At 51.6% G+C, this 23,553-nt stretch overlaps 1 protein-coding gene across 3 annotated transcripts in view; it reads left to right on the top strand.

The window, feature by feature from the left end:
* MEA1 (male-enhanced antigen 1) overlaps positions 1-22,555 on the top strand; it is a 63,850-nt gene extending 41,295 nt beyond the window's left edge. The window contains exons 1-4 of one of the 3 annotated variants that reach the window (XM_078647248.1): positions 6,225-6,263; positions 7,804-8,177; positions 12,426-12,528; positions 21,840-22,555. In XM_078647248.1, the coding sequence (XP_078503374.1) occupies positions 7,821-8,177; positions 12,426-12,528; positions 21,840-22,012 (633 nt within the window). In that variant the 5' untranslated portion in view covers positions 6,225-6,263; positions 7,804-7,820 and the 3' untranslated portion in view covers positions 22,013-22,555. Of the gene's footprint in view, positions 1-6,224; positions 6,264-6,561; positions 6,705-7,803; positions 8,178-12,425; positions 12,529-21,839 lie in introns of those variants that run through there. The other 2 variants (XM_078647246.1, XM_078647247.1) reach the window with 2 other exon arrangements.
* The last annotated feature ends 998 nt before the right edge of the window (positions 22,556-23,553 follow it).

Here is a 23,553-nt window from a genome sequence, read left to right as displayed (position 1 = left end):
CACTTCTGGCTCGAAGGGAGTCCGAAACTTCCACCCAGGATGGCGATCCTTGACAACAACTGTGTCTCCCTGCCGGAGGGCTGGTTCTTTGGCATGCCGATTTGCGCTCGCTTTGATGTTGGTGGCCTGTCGCCGGGCCTGTATGGCCTCAGCGTCCCTTTCTCCAGGCGCCCACGTGCTTGTAGTGGGAATGCCATCCCTTGGAGCTCGCTTGAACAGAACATGAGAGGGAGCACACTTTGTCGTTGAGTGAGGTGTCTGCCGATAGGCTCCAAGGAAGTCGTCCAGGGCGGCCTCCGGGTCCTCACCGTTATCAACCGCAATCCGGAGCGCTCTGTTTAATGTCCGCATCAGCCTCTCGACTTCCCCGTTGGCTTGGGGCCACAGGGGTGTGATTTTCCGATGTTTGATCCGGAGAGCCTCCAGGTAGGTCTGAAACTCTCTCCCTTGAAAGGGGGGCCCATTATCGGACTTGATTTCTTCAGGGAGCCCCATCGTAGCAAACACTCGGTTTAGGATTTTCTTTACTTGCGGGAATGCAGTGGATGCGATGACTTCTACAACAGGGAATTTTGAGAAAGAGTCTACCAGCACCAGCATGTGCCGACCGTCCGGAAAACTGCCAAAGTCAATACTGAGTTGAGCCCACGGGGCCTGGGGTGCTTCCTCCGTGAGCACGGGTGCTGGTGCAGGGTCACTGCCCGTGATCGTACACGCGTGGCAGGACCGTATCATGGCTTCCACCTGGCTGTCCATTGCAGGAAACCACACTTTACTCCTCAAACGGGCCTTGGTTTTAGCTATACCTTGGTGTCCCACGTGGGCCAGGCTCAGGGCTCGTTGCTGAAGGCTTTCGGGCATGACAATGAGGTGCCCGCGCAGTACCACTCCTTCATCTCCGATACTAAGTTCACTCCGTATTTGCCACAGCTGCTGTCTGGCGTGACTCACCTCCGGCCGGAGGCACGATGCACCATCGAGAAAATGGGCCCAGCGATTTCCTTCGAGTGCCTCTTTGACTTTCACCAGGGTTTCGTCCGTCGCCGTGGCGTCGCTAATGTCTTGGAGCGACATATTCTCGGGGCACGCCGCTTGGGTGATCAGATGTACCATCTCTTCCAGCTCCTCCCCGTCGTCTGTCAGGGTCGTTGGCGGGGTGACATCTGGATGACGCGACAAGTAGTCAGCGGGATTGTGTGCTCCCGGCCTGAACACCACCTTGAACCGATACCCCTGCAGCTGGACAGCCCACCGCTCGATGCGAGGGGGAGCAAGCCGGGACGTTCCCGCAAAGAGGGGCAACAGGGGCTTGTGATCTGTGACCACCGTGAATTCCTGCCCGCAGAGATAGAGGTGAAAGTGCTGGCATGCCCATTTGATAGCCAACGCTTCCCTTTCAATTTGAGCATACCTGGTCTCCGTGTCGGACAGGGCCTTGCTGGCATAGGCAACGGGCTTCCACTCTTCCGGCCCGTACTCTTGCAGCAGAACAGCTCCTAACCCAACTGGGCTGGCATCAACAATCAACTCAGTCCGCCTCCGAGGCTGGAAGTACGCCATGGTGGTGTTGTCAAGTAGACTGGCCTTGATGGCCTGGAACGCCTTGTTTGCAGCAGCAGTCCAGTCCCACTTCTGATCAGCACGGGTGAGGGCACGGAGGGGCTCCGCTATGTCAGCCAGGTTCGGGATGAACCGGCCACAGTAGGTGGCCATGCCCAGAAAACTTCGGACTTCGGTTTGACTCCATGGAGTGCTTGCTGCTTTGATGGCTTCTGCCTTCTTAGGATCAACTTTCAGGCCTTCCCTCGTAAAGATATATCCAAAGAAATCCACTGATTCCTGATAGAAGGCACATTTGGCGCGGTGGAGTGTAAGGCCGCTGTCGGCGAGCCTCTGCAGGGTCGCCCTCAAGTTGGCGTGGTGCTCCTCGAGGGTCGTTGAGTATACTAGGATGTCATCACTCAGGTTGATCACCCCTCTTAGTCCGGAGAGCACCTCGCGAATGGCGTTCTGAAAGACCTCGGCCGCCGACGAGACCCCAAAGCTGAGCCGAGTGTAACGACGCAGCCCCACGTGCGTCGAAAATGTGGTGATATATCTGCTAGCCGGCTCTAGCTCCAGCTGGTGATAGCCTGAGTTGAGGTCAAGTTTTGAAAACCACTTCGCCCCGTTGAGGTCAGCTATGATATCGTCCATTGTGGGGGTGATGTGCCGTTCGCGCTTGACAGCGGTGTTGGGTAGCCTCATGTCCACGCACAGACGTATGGCCCCCGGCTGCTTCGGTTTGGGAGCGACTACCAGTGGCGAGACCCAAGGTGTCGGACCCGACACTTTCTCAATCACTCCCAACTCTTCAAGTTTGCGAAGCTCTTCCTCGACTTGAGGCCTGAGGTTGAAAGGCACTCGCCGGTGTCTGAGAGCGACAGGTTTCACAGCCGCATCGATATGTAGCTTAAACTTTTTGCCCTTGAGCTTGCCGAGGCCCTTGAACAGTCCTGGGAACTCTTTCAACATGAAGTCTGCGTGAGCCTGGTGTACTTGGTTGGCGAAAAACACCAGCCCCAAATCCTCTGCTGTGTGACAGCTCAGGAGGGTGCCCTTTTTGCCCTCAGTGATGTGGAACCTGGTCACAGTGGAATATTCTCCGTTGATCACGGTGGTTTGAATGACTCCACGAAGGGGCATGGGTTCCGTTCCGCCATAGGTGTAGATGCGTGCCGCGGACGGTGCCAGCGTTGGTTTTGGGGACATGCGCTCATACTGGTCCGAGTCCATGACGTTCACGGACGCCCCTGTGTCTATCAGCGCATTGACACTCGTCCCATCCACTGAGACGGAACACATCGGAGGCGGTCGTCTTTTCGTGGATGCCCGGCTCACGTAGGAGATGACATACACCTCATCGTCTTCGTCGTCCTCGTATCTGGGCCGGCGGTCTTGAGCCTCTGTGTCAGGAGGGGGTCTCTCCTGGTCGAGAGACAGTTGTCGGACACGCTGGGTCACAGTTCTGGCGCGCGGGCCTGCTGCCCTGAACTTCCCTCCCCGGCAGACAGCAGCGAAGTGATTCATGCGTCCGCACTTGAGGCACGTCTTGCCTTTGGCACCACACGTGGCCGTGGAAGGGTGGTCCACACCACAGTACCCGCATTGGCTGTCTCGTGGCGGGCCACCTCGCGGCCTTGCTGGCGGGAATCTTCTTTGGACCGCATCCACCCGTTCTTCTTTGATGGCCGGGGCCCTTGCCCCAGACGGGGCGATCACCGGGGTGCGCAGTGCGACCTCCATCTCTTCCGCCCGGGCATCCGACAATTCGTGCGACCTCGCCAGGACGAGGATCTCGTCTAGGGTGATCCCTGGTTGTCGGAGGATCAGCTTCCTTAGTAGCTTAGATTTGCAGCCGACGATGATCTGGTCCCTGATTTCGTCGCGAGGGTTGGTGAAAGGACACGTGCTCGCGAGCCGTCGGAGTCGAGTGTAGTACATGTCGACCGACTCGGAGTCCAACTGCCACGCGCGCTTGAATTTGAATTTTTCGAAATCATTGTTCAGCTGAGGGTCAAAGTGCGCGTTGAGGGCCGCGACCGCGGCGTCATAGTCATCCTCGGCTCCGGTGTTCGGGAGCGATTCGAATAAGTCATAGATCTCCTGACCCCCATAGAGAATGAGGAGCGACCTCTTCACCACACCGTCGGTCTCCCTTGTGCCCTTGAAATACAGATTGAGGCGTCCAACCCATGCCTTCCAGCGGATGGCCGCCGTTGCCGGGTCAGCTGATTCGCTGAATGGTGGTATGGGTGCTGCGCCAGCGTGCTGATGCGCGTGGGGCGCGGGCGCTGGGGGTCCTGCTGGGGCACCCGCTCCAGCTTGGGCTTGAGCCTGTGGTTGGGCGGCGGGCGCAGCCGGTTGCTGCTGGGCAGCTTGCTGGGGGGGCTGGCCAGCCCCGTCTTGGGCCGCTCCTGGCGCAACTAGGCTCATGGCGTGGCGTCACTCTGGCCTTGATGGTGCTTTCCGGGGTGGTGGCCGCGTGAGGCGCAGGGCAGGGGCGTAGGCCGCGCTGCGTGTCGAGGCGTTGTATGGCGTGGCGCAGGAAGAGGCAGCAGTGGCGAAGATAAGGACTTCAGGGACCAAACGTGGTGGCAGAGTCTATGATGCACGGCCTTAATTGTACCACTGTTTATTGAGCCTCCCACTTGTTTTTGCCAATGCTTGTTTAATTCCTCCCCATGTGATTCAGGCAATCCTTCTTCCTCCCTCGAACGTCGTGAGGGCAGGGGCACTGCAGGGGGCCTGGCGCCGTGTCTCCGCGCGTGCCACAGCACTGGCGCCTCATGCGCGTCGTCGTCGAAGGGCGGGGGCGGACCCAGAGCGGGCCGTCTTGTGATTTGCGCCGGGGCCGCTCCCCAGGCCTGCAGCCTGCAGGCGCACCTCCTCTGCGGCGACAGGCGGAGCGCGGCAGGCAGGGGCCGCGTAAGCGGGGCAGACGATCACTCACCCGCAGGATCCGCAGCAGGCCGCACGTCGGCTCCCGCCGCCTCGAGTCCCGCCAGCTGAAGGCGCTCCCTCACGGGAGATGCGTGGGCGGGCCTCAAGCGCACGGGAGGCCGGGACAACACAGCGGCACGCACCGCAGCGTGAGGCAGGCGTCGGGCAGGCAACCCGGGGTCCCAGGCACACGTGGATCCAGGAAACACCGGCCTCGTCGCCAATGTAGAATTGTGAGGCAGGGCCTACCACGTGTATGCACACACAGTTAGGAAGCACACGGACACCAGTAGATACTTAGCCGGAAAGACCCCGAGCGGTCTTCCGCTTGTTTATTTATACCTAGGGGCGAGCCCGCCCCAAGGTTGCGTGTGCGTGCGTGCATTGAAAGGATACATTGTAGGTGAGAGCCCGGATGGCTCTCTACAATACCATCTATCATCCGCCTGGTGACAGCTCCACCTTCACCGAGGAATTCATTGACTTTGTGAGCGACCAATACTCGCAAAGCAACAAGCAGATTTTTATTGGTGACTTTAATCTTCACTGGGGCTTGCCACTATCCTCTTAGGAAATTATCTTGTTCAACATCACACAAACTGATGCACTCGAAGGGCTCCATTCTTGACCTTGTTATCTCCACAGTAGATTTGCTAACTGCTGTTGATCCTATACTAGTAGAATGGGAGAGGTGTGGTGCCGCGGCCAGGGCGACTGACGCTGGAATCTGGGGATCTTTGTTCAATCCCCGGCGCTGGCGGCAGATTAGCCCGGCACCATGTGACTCTGGGCAATAGCTCGCTTAATCTTCCCGACGGCCCCCAGCGCCTAGAGACCCTTACGGGTGATTGTTTGCGCTTTACAAATGTGGATTATTATTATTATTACAGTGGTCTGACCACTTCTTCATCCCCTTCTCTCTGCACCTATCTCATCCTGTTACTGTTGGCCAACCTAAAAGAACTACTACCTTTTTCCGCAACATCAAAAACAGCGACCTGGTCATGCGACCAGAATCTGGAACCCACTTCCTCCACCGCCTCTACCCGGACTTTCAACACAGATCTTAAGACTCTCCTCCTCCAAAGGAACTTCCTGGAACAACTCAACCCATTTCTTGTCCAGTACAAGCATCTACACCTCACATGAAGAGGTGTGGCGCCGCGGCCAGGGCGACTGACTCCGGAATCTGGGGATCAGGTTTCGATCCCCGGCGCCAGAGGCAGATTAGCCCAGCACCATGTGACTCTGGGCAATAGCTTGCTTAATCTTCCCGACGGCCCCCAGCGCCTAGAGACCCTAACGGGTGATTGTGCGCTTTACAAATGTGGACTTTACTTTACTTTACATGAGGTCACCTTTGTAAATACGTATTTACTCCTGTTTTAACCCAACACTGGCACCTTTTTTTATTTGATTTACTTGTTTGCGTGTCTCGTGCATCTTTTGTGATATCCCTGGCACTCACATGAGCTCGTGTTACTTAATGTGTATTTTACTCCTGAAGCCTTTTATATCTTTACAATATAACTAGGCCACTCCATTGAGCTCTGCGCATGCGCCGTGGATGCGACTCCGCCCCTTCAGTATTCACGTCTGATTCGTCCACGTCGCGCATGCTCACTTGGAGTGTGGGAACTACTTCAGGACTTCGCTCCCTATTGGTCCGGGTTGCGCATGCGCACTCTCGAGAGCGGACTTGTCTGTCCCGTGTCAGGTGACCGGACGAGGCTGGGCGGGGCCAGCGGAGGACCCGGAAGTGAGCGGCGGAGCCGGGGCAGGTAGGGGCAGCGGCTGGAGGGGCGCCGGTGGCGGGTCCAGGGGGGGCAGCGGGGTCAGGGCAGGGCTGAGGGTGGGGTCTCGTGCGGGGGGGGGGACCCCTCAGCTCCCCGGGCCTGCTGAGCTGCTTCCGGCGTCTGCTAGGAATTCTGGGACTCGTAGTCCTGCCTTATAATGGGGGACTACGAGTCCCAGAATGCATCTGCCTACCAGCCAACTCATCAGACAACCCATCAATCAATCAATCCTCCCACCCACCCCTTCCACCCCCCCCCCCTCTTTGTCTCTCTCGTGCTGGTTTTCTCCCACCCCCATGTTTCTCTTCTTCCTTCTCTGTCTCTTGTTCTGGGCCAGAGTTTGATGCTATAAAATGAACCAGGAGTGCTGCTGGCCCCCGCTGCCACCACCTGTGGCATCTTTCTATCTTGTGTCCATGACTGCAGGTGAGGCAGCTCCGCATGGTGTTATGTGTTCCAGGATGAGTACTGGCCACTTATCCAGTGACCCTCTTGGAGTGTGGCTGTATCTCCCTGTACCTGCTTGATCATTAAACCGCTTTACTTCAACATATATTGTTGTGCAGTCCTTACAGCAGTGGCGACGAGGATGGGATTAACACCACTGTCTTAAATAAGCACTGGTCCATCCCTCTTTGATATGAGCTCTTTAGTAGATGACTCGTCCTAAGTGAATGGCTTTGGATGAGGCAGGTTATCTTGAAGTGTATATTGGCTTTGGACAGGAGGTCTCCCAGGATAGAAGTGATGTCCAGTTTGTCTGGCCCTCTGACAGGCCGTGCAGCTGAATGTAAGATGGTTGTATCTGGGGCATTTGTGTCCAGCCCCCGAGCACGGCCCTGTCCTTGTCTAGGTGTGAGATGGCCATGGCCTGTATGCTCGTCCTCACATCTTCGGGTACCAGAGAGTTTGTTTCTCTAGAAGACTGAGTAAGTTTGTGTTGGTTTTTCCAGATTGACAAGGTGTGTGAATGAGAGACAATTTGAGCTGTTGAGAAATTTTCGGGTTTTGCCACTGGGACCAAAGTTGGGTTGAATCCCACGTCTTTTAGGGTGTGAACCAGTTCTAAGTAGGCGTGTTATAATGGTTCTCCAGGATTCAACATAGATTTAAAACCAACACAACTAGACAGACCATTTACAGAGTTGCTCACACTCGTTTTGAGAGCCTGTCACTCATCAAGCTCTTTGCCTCGCACATAGAAGGGAATGGAACAGGGAGCGATTGTACAGTTGGAGATTGGGGTGTCTTACTGGGGGGAGGTGCTGCAGACCTGGCTGTTGTCAGGTTACCCTGTTCTTGTTTTGTCTTGCGTTGTCAGACATCGCCATGAAGGCTTCAGCTATGTGTGCGTGCGCTTTATAAGATAAACCAATGCGGTATGTGGCATCTCCTTACAACAGGTCTGATGACCACTCCATTCACAGCTTGCCTCATGCAACATCCCTATCTTACACCTGTATTCATCTCCTGTCTGTTCACCTCTGGCCACTCACAAACCAATGAATCTCTCTCCTTCCTTCAGCCTCCTGCATCCTGTGCATGGAAGTTGTGGTTCCGCGGGGGGAGACCATGGGCCCTGAACGCATCTTCCCAAACTCAAACGAGGACCTAGGGGAGCAGCGTCCACCCGAGGGTCTCCAGGACAACATGGGTGACTGGAGCGGAGACGACCCCGAGGAGGAGGAAGAGGAGCAGCAGAACGAGGAAGAGGAGGATAATGTGAACGGAGGCGGTTACTTCTACCAGCCTTTGAACCAGGACCCTGAGTCTGGTGCCTTTGGGCATCACAGCCATCCGGGCCAGGAAGGAGGGGGGGATTACAGCCACCTGGAGCAGGCGGACGAGGGACTGGGACCCCAGGAGGAGGCGGCGAGCAACATTCACGAGAGATTACAGGTATCCTGGTGCGACTGCACCGCCATGCATTGGTGCGCTTGAAGGTGTGTCAGGTGCCACTCATGAAATGAATGCATCCACTGGGGGGGTGAAGGGGTACACTGTGGCAGCTGAGAGAAAAAACTTGGCTGGGCATAATGACCTTCAAACATGCATTGAACCACGCGTAATTAACGCAGAAGGCGGTTCAAAATGACAAGTTACTGTTATAGAGGCCCGGTTAAAATTTCGATATTGCACAAGCTTTATACAAGTATACCTTAGTCCCCAAGCAGTATCCTTTTCATTCATCCTTGGGAGAACTGTAAAGTTATCCACCCTATTGATAATCTGGGTGAGCTTTTGGCATAAAGTTTGACTTGAAATTTTCAGTTACAGAGGGCATGTAGGAAGAATGTCACCTGAGTTGTACTTAACAACTGCCTCCAAAATACAGGGCTCCTGATTTACACTCTTCCACCCAGGACACATCCCTATGGATCAAGGCCTGCGCTTAATCCTAGTAGCTGCCATCTAAATGCTGGATTTTTAATCACCTTTAAACTAAACTGATCTGTTCCTAGCCTGATTTCAATGATGTTTTGGGTTATAAATTAGAATTAAAAAAAATAAGTCCATTCAGTGTTTCATTCAAGCCTCCTGTCCACACAGATGGCAGCTGGGTCATCCTTCTGTTACCAAACCACTCAAATGTTTTACATTTTAGCTGCATCTTGTAGCCGTTTCAACACCTTGATAAGATTTTATCACTGGAGGCGGTTTCCGTTTTGTAACTCCACACCAGAAACCAGTTTTTTGCTGAACATCTGCGGATGTACTAGATGGTTTCACCTTTGTGACTGGAATACTTGAAGACTGTGTGATGGCCAAGGAGTTCATTCTAAGCACATCCCCTGTAATTTGTCTAAACTAAGCCTATCACCGCGTGCCACTCATTCTGCCACATTAAGTGATAGTGCCTCTGCATTGCCGCCTTCTTACAGACAAGAAAAGTCCTTCTAGGTGTCAGAAATCGATAAATTCAACAATTGTACTGACTCCAATCTGGTGATCAGCACATGGACATAACACTTTCAGGAGATCTGATTTGCATAGAGTTGCACTATATTAGCCCCTTCCACGCTGATGACGAGCTGGGCTCGTCATGGCGTAGCCTCCTCGCACGCTGATGACGAGCCCAGCTCGTCACGTAAAGTGCGCTTTAAAAAATCTCAGCGTACGAGCGGAATTCCGCCCGCACGCATGCGGTTAACAATATTCTAAATAATAAAAACAGCATATCCAAGGGTTGGCCATGTACAGGGTCTACAGTAAACAATGTTGCTTTGTAAAAATGGTGCAAGGGAGTGATACAATAAAGCAGCGCGGTAACGTGATCGATAACCAGGGGAATAGTCCCATGGGTGACCAAAAAAAGTAATACATCAACTGACTTATCAGAGCCCGCGTCAAGTATTAAGCTTGGAACATATGTAGTTAGAGCTCTTAGTTGGGTTCCATTTTTTGTAAGCCGTCTTTGTCTGAAGTTCACGTGCGCATCTAGTCATTGTTATGGTTAATAAAATGACCTCTCTTTAAGGTCAGAAGTCTCATGGGACGACTATAGAACAGCTCAGAACGGCTGCTCATCAAGAATGGGAGGACTGAGTTTGCGCCTCTCTGGGATATTAAAAGGGTTTTTGGTGGAAACACATTTTTCAAAAACCTCACCAACTGGTGACTTGAATAGAAAGTATTTCAGTATAAAAGTCACAGGGCCCGATTCACAGAACTAACTTAAGACAACATCCTAAACTTACTACCATTTTCGTATTCACAGAAGGCATTTAGGAGTCCTAAAGTTAGGAGTCCTAACTTCTGTGAATACCAAAATGAGTAAGTGCCTTCTGTGAATACCGAAATGAGTAAGTGCCTTCTGTGTATACCAAAATGAGTAAGTGCCTTCCGTGAATACCGAAATGGGTAAGTGCCTTCCGTGAATACCGAAATGGGTAAGTGCCTTCTGTGAATACCAAAATGAGTAAGTGTCTTCTGTGAATACCAAAATGAGTAAGTGCCTTCTGTGAATACCAAAATGAGTAAGTGCCTTCTGTGAATAACAAAATGAGTAAGTGCCTTCTGTGAATAACAAAATGAGTAAGTGCCTTCTGTGAATACCAATAGGAGTAAGTGCCTTCTGTGAATACCAATAGGAGTAAGTGCCTTCTGTGAATACCAATAGGAGTAAGTGCCTTCTGTGAATACCAATAGGAGTAAGTGCCTTCTGTGAATACCAAAATGAGTAAGTGTCTTCTGTTAATACCAAACTGAGTAAGTGCCTTCTGTGAATACCGAAATGGGTAAGTGCCTTCTGTGAATACCAAAATGAGTAAGTGTCTTCTGTGAATACCAAAATGAGTAAGTGTCTTCTGTGAATACCAAAATGAGTAAGTGCCATCTGTGAATACCAAAATGAGTAAGTGCCTTCTGTGAATACCAAAATGAGAAAGTGCCTTCTGTGAATAACAAAATGAGTAAGTGCCTTCTGTGAATAACAAAATGAGTAAGTGCCTTCTGTGAATACCAATAGGAGTAAGTGCCTTCTGTGAATACCAATAGGAGTAAGTGCCTTCTGTGTATACCAAAATGAGTAAGTGCCTTCCGTGAATACCGAAATGGGTAAGTGCCTTCCGTGAATACCGAAATGGGTAAGTGCCTTCTGTGAATACCAAAATGAGTAAGTGTCTTCTGTGAATACCAAAATGAGTAAGTGTCTTCTGTGAATACCAAAATGAGTAAGTGCCATCTGTGAATACCAAAATGAGTAAGTGCCTTCTGTGAATACCAAAATGAGTAAGTGCCTTCTGTGAATAACAAAATGAGTAAGTGCCTTCTGTGAATACCAATAGGAGTAAGTGCCTTCTGTGAATACCGAAATGGTAGTAAGTTTAGGATTTTGTCTTAAGTTAGTTCTGTGAATCGGGCCCATAGCACATTTCCTAATTAGCGCATAATATTGTTTAAGCTTGTTTTTATACTTAGCTCTACTAATAGAACTGTATTCCTTCGTCCACCTGCGTTCTAATTGTTTGCATTTTTTTATAGCCATGATTAAGGTGTCGTTAAACCAGGGCTCAGATATCCTCTTCCTTTGAGTATTCAGAGTAGTCCAGGAAGGTATTTCCTCAAGTGCTTCGGATATCCAGTTTTCAACATCCCTCTCTTCTAGTATAGGGCTAGTGTTTGAAAGAGTCTGAGAGAAGATTTCAGGATTAAACATAGTCTACTTCGTCAGAGTAATTGCCTGGCTAGGCTTGGTAGGAACAAGCCTACGAAAAAGCACAGAAAAGGCCACCAGACAGTGGTCTGACCAGGGAACAAGACTGCAACACACAGCAGTGCAGAGCGCCGACATTTAAAAAAAAAATGCTTAAAAAAAACAATCTGCATAAAATCTTACACATGAACCACAACGACACAGCTCGCTCCACTCGCGAGAGTTAGCTGAGTAAGCAGAGCTTGACCTGGTGTTGTCTCATTTGTATATGTCCTTTGATGGGGAAAGCTTGCGTTGCCCTAGCTACACACGTGTTCTGAAAGAGGGAAGCTTGCATTGTTTCTCCCAAAGGTGTACCAGTGTATCTATCTTTAGTATGCTGGTGCCATGGCTAGTTTTTTAACATGGTTTTTATTGCAAGCATGAAAACCGGCCGCTACCTAAATGTGCCAGCAGATGCTTGCAATAAAAATGCGAAGTTAAAAAAGTCACTGACTTGTCTCTTTTACTAGGGATATTTTTTTTAAGCAAACTAAACCTTTCAGTTGTACCATTCGCGTTATGGTTATGTTTTTGTGATGGTGACAAGTAGAAATCCTCAACCAAGCAGGCGCTCAGATTTCAGGCAAATACAATTTCACGTTCACATTTTATAATGGCAACCTTAAAAGAAAACGCCGCACGTGCTGACAAATTTCGGAGTTTTCTTTTTAAAGATAATCTACACAATACAATGTAAACAGCACACCTACAAAGGCTTTGTCATTGAAGAGAAGGGATCTGTGTTTAAGTGGATGTGAACAAGGCCCTCCGGCTTTCTGCGATCCAAGTCAAGAGATCAGTAGTGGCCTTGCTTGTCGCCCTGTGCTGTGATGGGCAGAAGCACAGTGTGACCTGCAGCTCAGCAGCCCAGTGGATGAGGCCTGCTGACTAAGAGCCTCTGTGTGTGTGTGTGCATACTGTGTCTGACGATGGTGCTTCTGTTTCCACAGGAGATGAGGCTGCACCTCCCGGACCCTCCTATGGACAGTGATGACGAGGACACAGTGGAAGCCTCCGCCACCGATAGTCCGATCTCCATTCCCATGGATGCAGGTAACCCTCCGCCCTCAGTGCTGCCTGATCCCATGGACTCTGCAGGCTGGGGCACTTCATGTCTGTGCTGCCTCCTCTCGCTCCACGCGTCCCCAGACCCCTGGAAGAGGCTGGACACATTTACAGCCTCATGGCCTTCTTTTTCAAATCTCTCCTGTTGTGACTCATGGGCCCAGCTCCTTCCCGCTCTGGTGTTCTGCGCATCCTTCCCTCTTCATGCTCTGGTGTTCTGCGCAGCCTTCCCTCTTCCCGCTCTGGTGTTCTGCGCATCCTTCCCTCTTCATGCTCTGGTGTTCTGCGCAGCCTTCCCTCTTCCCGCTCTGGTGTTCTGCGCATCCTTCCCTCTTCATGCTCTGGTGTTCTGCGCAGCCTTCCCTCTTCCCGCTCTGGTGTTCTGCGCATCCTTCCCTCTTCATGCTCTGGTGTTCTGCGCAGCCTTCCCTCTTCCCGCTCTGGTGTTCTGTGCATCCTTCCCTCTTCATGCTCTGGTGTTCTGCGCATCCTTCCCTCTTCATGCTCTGGTGTTCTGCGCAGCCTTCCCTCTTCATGCTCTGGTGTTCTGTGCATCCTTCCCTCTTCATGCTCTGGTGTTCTGCGCATCCTTCCCTCTTCATGCTCTGGTGTTCTGTGCATCCTTCCCTCTTCATGCTCTGGTGTTCTGCGCATCCTTCCCTCTTCATGCTCTGGTGTTCTGCGCAGCCTTCCCTCTTCATGCTCTGGTGTTCTGCGCAGCCTTCCCTCTTCCCGCTCTGGTGTTCTGCGCATCCTTCCCTCTTCATGCTCTGGTGTTCTGCGCAGCCTTCCCTCTTCATGCTCTGGTGTTCTGCGCAGCCTTCCCTCTTCCCGCTCTGGTGTTCTGCGCATCCTTCCCTCTTCATGCTCTGGTGTTCTGCGCAGCCTCCCCTCTTCCCGCTCTGGTGTTCTGCGCATCCTTCCCTCTTCATGCTCTGGTGTTCTGCGCATCCTTCCCTCTTCCTGCTCTGGTGTTCTGCGCATCCTTCCCTCTTCATGCTCTGGTGTTCTGCGCATCCTTCCCTCTTCCCGCTCTGGTGTTCTTCGCATCCTTCCCTCTTCCCGCTCTGGTGTTCTGCGCATCCTTCCCTCTTCCTGCTCTGGTGTTCTGTGCATCCTTCCCTCTTCATGCTCTGGTGTTCTGCGCATCCTTCCCTCTTCATGCTCTGGTGTTCTGCGCATCCTTCCCTCTTCATGCTCTGGTGTTCTGCGCATCCTTCCCTCTTCCCGCTCTGGTGTTCTTCGCATCCTTCCCTCTTCCCGCTCTGGTGTTCTGCGCATCCTTCCCTCTTCCCGCTCTGGTGTTCTGCGCATCGTTCCATCTTCCCGCTCTGGTGTTCTTCGCATCCTTTCCTCTTCCCGCTCTGGTGTTCTACGCATCCTTTCCTCTTCCCGCTCTGGTGTTCTGCGCATCCTTCCCTCTTCCCGCTCTGGTGTTCTGCGCATTCTTCGCTCTTCCTGCTCTGGTGTTCTGCGCATCGTTCCATCTTCCCGCTCTGGTGTTCTGCGCATCCTTCCCTCTTCCCGCTCTGGTGTTCTGCGCATCCTTCCCTCTTCCCGCTCTGGTGTTCTGCGCATCGTTCCATCTTCCCGCTCTGGTGTTCTGCGCATCCTTCCCTCTTCCCGCTCTGGTGTTCTGCGCATCCTTCCCTCTTCCCGCTCTGGTGTTCTGCGCATCCTTCCCTCTTCCCGCTCTGGTGTTCTGCGCATCCTTCCCTCTTCCCGCTCTGGTGTTCTGCGCATCGTTCCATCTTCCCGCTCTGGTGTTCTTCGCATCCTTTCCTCTTCCCGCTCTGGTGTTCTACGCATCCTTTCCTCTTCCCGCTCTGGTGTTCTGCGCATCCTTCCCTCTTCCCGCTCTGGTGTTCTTCGCATCCTTCCCTCTTCCCGCTCTGGTGTTCTGCGCATCGTTCCATCTTCCCGCTCTGGTGTTCTGCGCATCCTTCCCTCTTCCCGCTCTGGTGTTCTGCGCATCCTTCCCTCTTCCCGCTCTGGTGTTCTGCGCATCCTTCCCTCTTCCCGCTCTGGTGTTCTGCGCATCCTTCCCTCTTCCCGCTCTGGTGTTCTGCGCATCGTTCCATCTTCCCGCTCTGGTGTTCTTCGCATCCTTTCCTCTTCCCGCTCTGGTGTTCTACGCATCCTTTCCTCTTCCCGCTCTGGTGTTCTGCGCATCCTTCCCTCTTCCCGCTCTGGTGTTCTGCGCATTCTTCGCTCTTCCTGCTCTGGTGTTCTGCGCATCCTTCCCTCTTCATGCTTTGGTGTTCTGCGCATCCTTTGCTCTTCTCGCTCTGGTGCTCTGCGCATCCTTTGCTCTTCAAGCTCTGGTTTTCTGCGCATGCTTCGCTCTTCATGCTCTGGGGTTCTGCGCATCCTTCCCTCTCCCGCTCTGGGGTTCTGCGCATCCTTCGCTCTTCATGCTCTGGGGTTCTGCGCATCCTTTCCTCTTCATGCTCTGGTGTTCTGCGCATCCTTCCCTCTTCCTGCTCTGGTGTTCTGCGCATCGTTCCATCTTCCCGCTCTGGTGTTCTGCGTATCCTTCCCTCTCCCCGCTCTGGTGTTCTGCGCATCCTTCCCTCTTCCCGCTCTGGTGTTCTGCGCATCCTTCCCTCTTCCCGCTCTGGTGTTCTGCGCATCCTTCCCTCTTCCCGCTCTGGTGTTCTGCGCATCGTTCCATCTTCCCGCTCTGGTGTTCTGCGCATCCTTTCCTCTTCCCGCTCTGGTGTTCTACGCATCCTTTCCTCTTCCCGCTCTGGTGTTCTGCGCATCCTTCCCTCTTCCCGCTCTGGTGTTCTGCGCATTCTTCGCTCTTCCTGCTCTGGTGTTCTGCGCATCCTTCCCTCTTCATGCTTTGGTGTTCTGCGCATCCTTTGCTCTTCTCGCTCTGGTGCTCTGCGAATCCTTTCCTCTTCCCGCTCTGGTGTTCTACGCATCCTTTCCTCTTCCCGCTCTGGTGTTCTGCGCATCCTTCCCTCTTCCCGCTCTGGTGTTCTGCGCATTCTTCGCTCTTCCTGCTCTGGTGTTCTGCGCATCCTTCCCTCTTCATGCTTTGGTGTTCTGCGCATCCTTTGCTCTTCTCGCTCTGGTGCTCTGCGCATCCTTTGCTCTTCATGCTCTGGTGTTCTGCGCATCCTTCGCTCTTCATGCTCTGGGGTTCTGCGCATCCTTCCCTCTCCCGCTCTGGGGTTCTGCGCATCCTTCGCTCTTCATGCTCTGGTGTTCTGTGCATCCTTCCCTCTTCCTGCTCTGGTGTTCTGCGCATCGTTCCATCTTCCCGCTCTGGTGTTCTGCGCATCCTTCCCTCTCCCCGCTCTGGTGTTCTGCGTATCCTTCCCTCTCCCCGCTCTGGTGTTCTGCGCATCCTTCCCTCTCCCCGCTCTGGTGTTCTGCGCATCCTTCCCTCTTCATGCTCTGGTGTTCTGCGCATCCTTCCCTCTTCCTGCTCTGGTGTTCTGCGCATCCTTCCCTCTCCCCGCTCTGGTGTCCTGCGCATCCTTCCTGGTACCATTTGCTGTAAATCCTCTTCCATCCCTACTTTAAGCTGCACCTCTTCCATGTAAATGTTCCCTTGCAGCACCACTACATGGGTCATGTGGGTGTATTTCAGAGCACACACCCACTCTGCCCCCTTTGAGAGACCTTTCACCTACAAGAATTAAAGAGTGTGTTTGGAGACCAGGCCCATGTTGTGTGTAACTACAGAGGTGTAAAATGTGGGTGTGTGGTGACTTGTGGTCACTGTGCACATGCCAGGCATGGATTGAGTGCCAGTGCTTGAGGAGACCTCTGTGGAGGAGTGTCTGCAGGGATGGCTCATTTAATGAGAGAACGTGGAAGTAAGTTATTTATCTGAGTCACTGTTGGAACCACTGCTGATGCCCTAAGAGACTTCTCTAGCTTAGGCTCATCTCCTATCTGGTGGGACTGGGGCTGCCTCCGCCCCGGAGCCGGGCTGCCTCCGCCCCGGAGCCACGCTCCAGAAGAAATTATTGGATCTTTAAAAGACCCAAAGCGGAGTTTAAGAAGATTTGTTTGGGTCACCAGTGATCAGATTGACTACACGCCTGAGATTTGGGAAGGGGGGTAAGGAGATGATAGTTACCTGGAGTGTCACAACTCTTCCAGTAGGTGGGCAAAGCGTGACGGGTTACTGTTTGAACTGTATCACCAGATGGGATTTCCCCAGGTGGCAATTGGTTTGAAAAGTTGGGAATTACTCACTTATAAGCAGAAAGCGATGATACTCAGACCATGCCTGAGAGCGGGCTTCGACAGACAAGAGGCATGTCACAGTGAGCGATTCCCTTAATGCCTGCTGTGTAGTAATGTCCTCTATCGGTAGTATCCATTTTTATAATAATTCAAGATTCATTACCTTCTACATGATAGTAAGGAGACCGTAGAAGGGCTTCACTGCAGTAGGATTCTTAGTTGTAATGAATACAGGCGCATGGACAGCACGCAGCCAGCACAGTGTCTGTATTCGATCGGACAGACATTTGGACAGTGCGCAGCCAGCACCTCTGATAGTCATGGATAGTACAAACCCAAGGACGGCGTGCATCGAGCACTGTTAGCACAAGCACCTATACACAGGTTTAGAACGGGGTCATGGTGTAGCCCGTAGTGTTACTGAGTTGACACAAGCCTCTGAGCACAGGTGTCGGTCATGTTTATGGTGTATCCTGTTGTGTTACTCAGTAAGGGAAAGTATGGGAAAGCATAGTAGGAAGTAAATATCTATACATTGATAGCATGAAGGCGACATGGCGGAGAACAAGGAGAGTCATCAGGTTCTCACTGGGACAAAAAGACAGTGAACTATAACAGTCAGACAGAGATTCTCGTTACAATCCAGCTCGCTCAAGAAAGAAGGTTTTTAGTAGTGTCTTGAATTTTAGGAAGGAGGTTGTCATCCTGATGTGTGGGGGGATGGAGTTCCATATTTTAGGAGCATTTCCCGCAAAGGACCTGTTAGATCTTTTGCGTTTCTGTGATTTCAGAGGTATGAGTAGGAGCGTGTTGGAGCTTCTGAGGGTCCTGGACTGACCGGCTCTCTTGAGTTTATTGGCCAGATATTCCGGTTTACCTGTATGCAGGGCTTTGTGTGTGAGGCAGGCTGTGCGGAAGTTGGCTCAATGATTAATAGGAAGCCATTTCAGGTCCTTGAGAGCTGGGGAGATGTGCTCAAATTTCTTAGTTCCTGTGACCATTCTAGCTGCTGCATTCAGGGTAGCCGTCAGAGGACCTAGGTGAGATTTGGCTGTTCCAGTCAGAGTAGCAATGCCATAGTCGATCCTGGAGAGTACCAGTGCCTGAGTAGCCTGTTTCAGGTCTTTCAATGGGAGGAAGGGTTTAAGTTTGTAAAGAAGTTTCAGGTTAAGGAAAGCACTTTTGGCAGTTTTAGAGATGTGTTCTTTCATGTCCAGTTTTGTGTCCAGAGTGATCCCCAGTGATTTGACGGAGGTTGTAGGAACAAGAGGAACGTTGAGGGCATTTAAAGCTTTGAGCCATTCGAGTATTTGGGGATTTTTATTTTTATTTTTGTTTGAGATGAGGAGCACTTCAGTCTTTTCTTCATTAAGTTTGAGGTGGTTGGATGAGAGCCAGTGTTGTACCTTTGTGAGAGTGTCATTTAGTCTGTGGATGTCTGTGATCGAATTGGTTTCCAGGTAGAGTTGTGTGTCGTCCGCATAGAGGTGAAAGGGGATGTTGGTGTTCCTTAGAATTTTAGTGAGGGGCTCCATGTAGATGTTGAAAAGTTGTGGAGAGAGTACTGACCCCTGTGGGACTCCTCTAGTAATGGGGAGGGGGTCCGAGTTGTAGCTTTTAATTTTGATAGTTTGAGTGCGGTTGTTGAGAAAGGAGGCGAACCATTTGAGAACAGTTTTATCCAAACCCGCTCTCTTCTGAAGGACATTGAGTAGTAGGTTGTGATCCACTGTGTCGAACGCTGCCGAGAGGTCTAAGAGGATGAGGAGGCTACATTGGTTGGAGTCGAGAGACCTGTGCAGGTCATCCATCACATTGAGGATTGCGGTTTCTGTGCTGCAGCCCTTTCTGAACCCAGATTGGTGTGGGTCAAGAAGATTCAAGATCTCCAGGTGTTGTGTTAGCTGAGATAGCACACATTTTTCCAAAATTTTCGATAAGAGCGGCAGGTTTGACACTGGTCTGAAGTTGTTCAGGACCGTAGGGTCGAGGCCAGGTTTTTTTAGGAGTGGCGTGACTTGACCTAGTTTAAGGCAGTCAGGAATTGAACCATCGCTCAAGGAGCTGTTGATAATCTTGGCCCAGATAGGGGCTAGAGTAAGTTTCAGGTCTTTCGTCAGTCTCGAGAACAGCTGATCGAATGAGTGCGACGAGGGATTTGCGATGGCCATGAGATCGCTTATCGCTTCGGTTTGGATGGGTTGGAAGGAAGACCAGCGAGTTGTTGCCGTTGAAGAACTTGGGTGGATCGAAGCAGTAGGGTGCACCTCTGATAGGGCGGAAAGATTGCTGCAAGATTGGTCAATTGAGGCAATTTTTTCGTTGAAGAAGTTAGCAAAGTCGTCGCACTGGGATTTGGACGCAGTTAAGCTGTCTGACATGGGTATGGAGGTTTGGTTTCTGATGATATTGAAGAGTTCTTTGGGGCGGTTTTTAGCCTCATCTAGAGCAGAGCAGAAGAAGAATGATTTTTTGTTCTTGATATGATTAAGGTAGGTTTTGCGGGCTGTTTTGAGTTGGTCCCGGTTGAGGGCAGTGGGGTTGTTTCTCCAGGATCTTTCCGTGGCTCTTAGGAGTCTGCGTTCATCATTGATGTCAGTGGAGAACCAAGACCTGGAGGGAATGCTTCTGTTTTTTTTTAGTTTTCTAGGTGCCAGCTGGTCCAGGACACACTCTAGGTTGGAGTGATAGAGCGAGGTAAGATACGTGGTTGAGAGGAGCTCTGTCGAGCTCGGGAGGAGAGAACTGATGGCATCTTGTAACTTGTCTGGGGGGACTTTCGATAAGTTTCTGACCCACTTGGGGGAGGTTTGGGTGGGTGGGAGGAAAAGAGCCGGGAGGTTGATATGAAAGAGGATGGCGTGGTGGTCGGACCAGTCCACGGGGATGATGTGGTCAATGGAGATTGTCTTTTTGTCCGCAATGATTGCATCCAGGATCGCTCCTCTATGGTGTGTTTCTTCTGAGCAGTGTTGGATCATATCGTGGTCTTGTAGAAGGGAGGTGAGAGATTGGATGAGCGGATTTTTGGTTGCGTTCCATCTTAGGTTGAGGTCGCCCAGAATTATTTTGACATCACTGTTGAGAGAGGTTTGAGTGATCAGATCCGACAGCTGTTCGCCAAATACAGTAGCGTTGCCTGGGGGGTGGTAAAGGAGAAGGCAAAGGAGTGGGCTGTGGTGGGGCGAATTGATGTTGACCGAGAGGGATTCAAAGGAGTTGTAGACGAGGGATGAGGATTCAGTAATGGAGAGGTCACTTCTGTAGATAATTGCTATTCCGCCTCCTTTGCGTAAGGGTCTGTCTTTGTGGATAAGTGAGAAGCCGGGAGGCACCAGCGTGTCCAAGATGGGAGGGGATATGGTGTTCAGCCATGTTTCGGTGATGAAGGCTGCATCTAGGTCATGAGAGAGGACAGTTTCGGCTAGTTCAGTCGCATGTTTGACGGCTGATCTGCAGTTGATGAGCATGTAATTGATGGGGGGGTTTGCATCCGGGTTCCGGTTGACCAGATTCGCTCTAGGTAGGGATGTGAGATGGGCTGGGGGTCTGGCGGTTTTGCGGTGAGGCGGGTCTCTTCTCATACCAGTGATGACTTGGATCGAAGAGAGGGAAGCGGGAGTATAGCTTGTGCAGGATGGTTGGGGGGGGTTTATGGGATGTGAGTCGGTAGCTCACTTCGTGAGGGGAGAGAGAGGAAGAGGTTCTTCTGGGACAGTCAACTTGTGATTCAGACCGGGGTTCAGTAAGAGGAGGCCGAGAGCCTGGGGGGGACAGGGGTCCGATCGGGGGGGGGGGGCGTCATTCCTAATGGGAGGTTGCAGTAGGGGGCGAGGTGAGACGAGGTGGGGGGGGTAGCTGGAGTTTCTCAAGGGAGGAAAGGGTTTCTTTAAGTCCGAGGATCAGCGTGGCGATACGGGCTTCAAGAAGGTCCAAGCGATGTGACATCCTGGGCGCTGGGGGAGGGGTAGTGAGGGGGGGGCTGGGCCTTAAGTGAGAGGGGCGAAGGGGTAGGGCCTTCGTGGGGGGGGAGAGGAGGTAGGAGGGATCGATTTCTCGAAGTGGGAGGGAGGGAGTGAAGAGGGAGAGAAGTAGCGGGGCGAGATGTTGTTAGGAGGGATAGTTGGGGAGGGAGGGACTGAGACAGCGTTGGGGTTCAGATGGGCGGGGGCCGGAGAGGGGGAAAGGGTTTGGGGTGGGATAATGACTGGGGGGATAGCAGGGGTAAGGGGATTCGGTTCAGGTTTCGAGATCAAGTGGTCAGGGAAACGAGAGGGAGGAGGGTTGCAGCCCCTTTGTGAGAGGTGGTTATCTTCACTGAGTGGAATGGAGCACGTTAGAGTTCTGGGAGGTAGGGAGGAAGGGGGGTGTCTGGGGGATTGGGAGATGAAAGGGAGGGAGGGGGGAGCAGAGTTCTGGGAGGTAGGGAGGGAGTGGAGGTGGCCGTGGGGGGAGGGGAATTGAGGGACGGGGTTGGGGGAGGCGAATGACTGGTGAAATGAGTAGGCATGGGCGGTGGTGTACGAAGAGGTGAAGGACGCCTGCTTTGCGGCTTGGGAGATTGACTGGAGCCACTGGGGGGGGAGGTGCGTGGCTGGTGAGGATAGAGAGCAGTAGCCGTCTTTAGAGTGGGGAAGAGGGAGTCGAAGAACTCTAGGTTTTTATCTTTCGCCTGTATAAGAATGGTGCCATTACGGAAGATGGTGATGTTGATGTCTCCGGAGAGATACTGTTGGTTGAGGGGGTAGATAGTTAGTTTCCGGTTATGTTCCGAGAGGGTGGTTTTTGAGACAGGGAGAAGTGAGTTGAAGGTGGTTACCCATGAGTCCGATCTTAAGGTGTGGAAAATGAAGTCCATTTTTCTTTGATGATCTAATGATCTAATGAAACTAATGATCTAGTTACCGGTGTTAGGGCTGCCTTCATATCCTGTAATGTTACAGCTAGTCTTGATGAGGTTCACTACCTATGTAAACCAAGTAGGACAGCAGTAGGAGAGCTGTGTAGTTTGGCTAAAATAGGCAGCCTCTCAAGAACGCCTTTCAAGGTTTGGGGGACTCTTTGCTAATTTTGTTGTATTTCTATTGCAGCGCATGTGGAGCTGGTTAAGAAGACCATGGCAGGAATCCAGCTGCCATCTCTGGGGGTCCCACCGTGGGCCATGCAGATCTCCGACGAGCAGTGGAAGGACATGGTGCAGCTAACGCTACAGTCCCGAGAGAATGCTGCCGCCCCTGGTGCAGGGTGGAAAGGAACAGCCTGACGGCCATGGACTCCTTGCGGCACCAGTGGTGGGAGTAGCGCCTCTGGTGTAAACTGTTCATTCTTGTGAACTTCTTGCTTTGCTGTCTTGTAATCCACATTCCCAGCACACCTAGTAAAAGTGGCCCGGCTGCCGGGGCAGGCTCTGCTGCCCTTTGGAAAGGGAAGTGGGTCTCTTGTTCATTTGCCTGAGTTCATGGTACCATTTGGCCAGATGATGGCAGCAGAGCGCTTCCAATGATGCTCCAAGGTTGTCCGATGAATACAGGTGTGGATGGATTCGGGACATTCGATTGGCAGCGCCATTTGTGTGTAGTCTTGTTTGGTCAAAGAGTTAAAACCTCTCGAGGAAGCAGGTAATGTTTATCAACCTGCAGAAGGAGCCCCTTAAAACAGGCATTGGACCAGGGGGGTCAGAGTGTGATTGTGGCACAGCTGTTTCCCAGCCATAAATGTTATCAGTCCTCCTTGTATTTAGTTCTGTACATATGTGAACCTCTCACCTGACATACTATATAATAAAACATACAAATAAAGTAAAAAAGTGTGTGCAGATAACACTTGGAACTACAAAGTGTTCAGGTGAGAAAGCTATTTAGTTAGTTTTTTAAAACAATGTTAGAAAAATGAGTTCATCTTAAAGAATTGTTTTTCAATATTAATTGGCGACACAGTACTTAGTTGTATCAGTGCGCCGTCAGTATATTTGATCAGTTCACAACTCTTTCACTCTGTTATGATGTGACTTTTTCGACCAAATGTACTTATCCAACAATTACAACAATAGTAAACTGGATCCCTGCATTGTTTCTTTTTTTTAAAAAACTGTTTTTATTAATAAGAAAAAAGTATCCGTGCAAATTACATACATTCATATTGACATGTCCACAGTTGAGAACAAGACATTGGCATAATATCATTACGTATAGCGTATAGAGTATTACATACGTTCGCTACCACCGGGGGGTCCCAGCGTATACTCATTGCACATATATGAACCAAATCCATTCACACCATACCATAGTGCTATGTTGGGGTCACGCAGTTATCTATGTGTCACACCGCTAGTGGATGGGGCCCAGTGTCAGTCATAAGGCGGGCCATTAGCTCTTGCCTCTCACGCCGCGTTTCCACTGTTGCGGAGATGCAGATTTCCCCGCGGTATTTGTTCCATTCCCCCCATTTATGATCCCATTTCCTGCGGCATCCCCGTCCCTTGAAAAAGTTTTTTTCAGCTATCATTGCACAGTCCATGTCTTTTGCCCAGTCCGACACTTGCGGACTAGTGTCCTGTCTCCATTTCTGTGCAATATTACGCTTCACAAACATCCATCCCATTGCGTCCCAAGCTTTTTCCATCTAGGAGAGGTCGGTAGCGTCCCATACGTTGAGGAGGCAGAGTTTAGGAGAGGGATGCAGGGGCTTTCACACGTCCTAGCCATTTGGAGTGTCACTTTCCCAATAGTTTTGTATGTGTGGACATTCTCACTGGATGTGGAAAGTACCGACTTGGTTGCAGTGACGAAGACAGTCGGAACAATA

This window comes from Lissotriton helveticus, chromosome 6 (genome assembly GCF_964261635.1).
Source record: "Lissotriton helveticus chromosome 6, aLisHel1.1, whole genome shotgun sequence".
Lineage (NCBI taxonomy): Eukaryota > Metazoa > Chordata > Amphibia > Caudata > Salamandridae > Lissotriton > Lissotriton helveticus.
The sequence above is the reverse complement of the archived record's forward strand: the minus strand, read 5'-3'. Positions and strand labels throughout refer to the sequence as shown.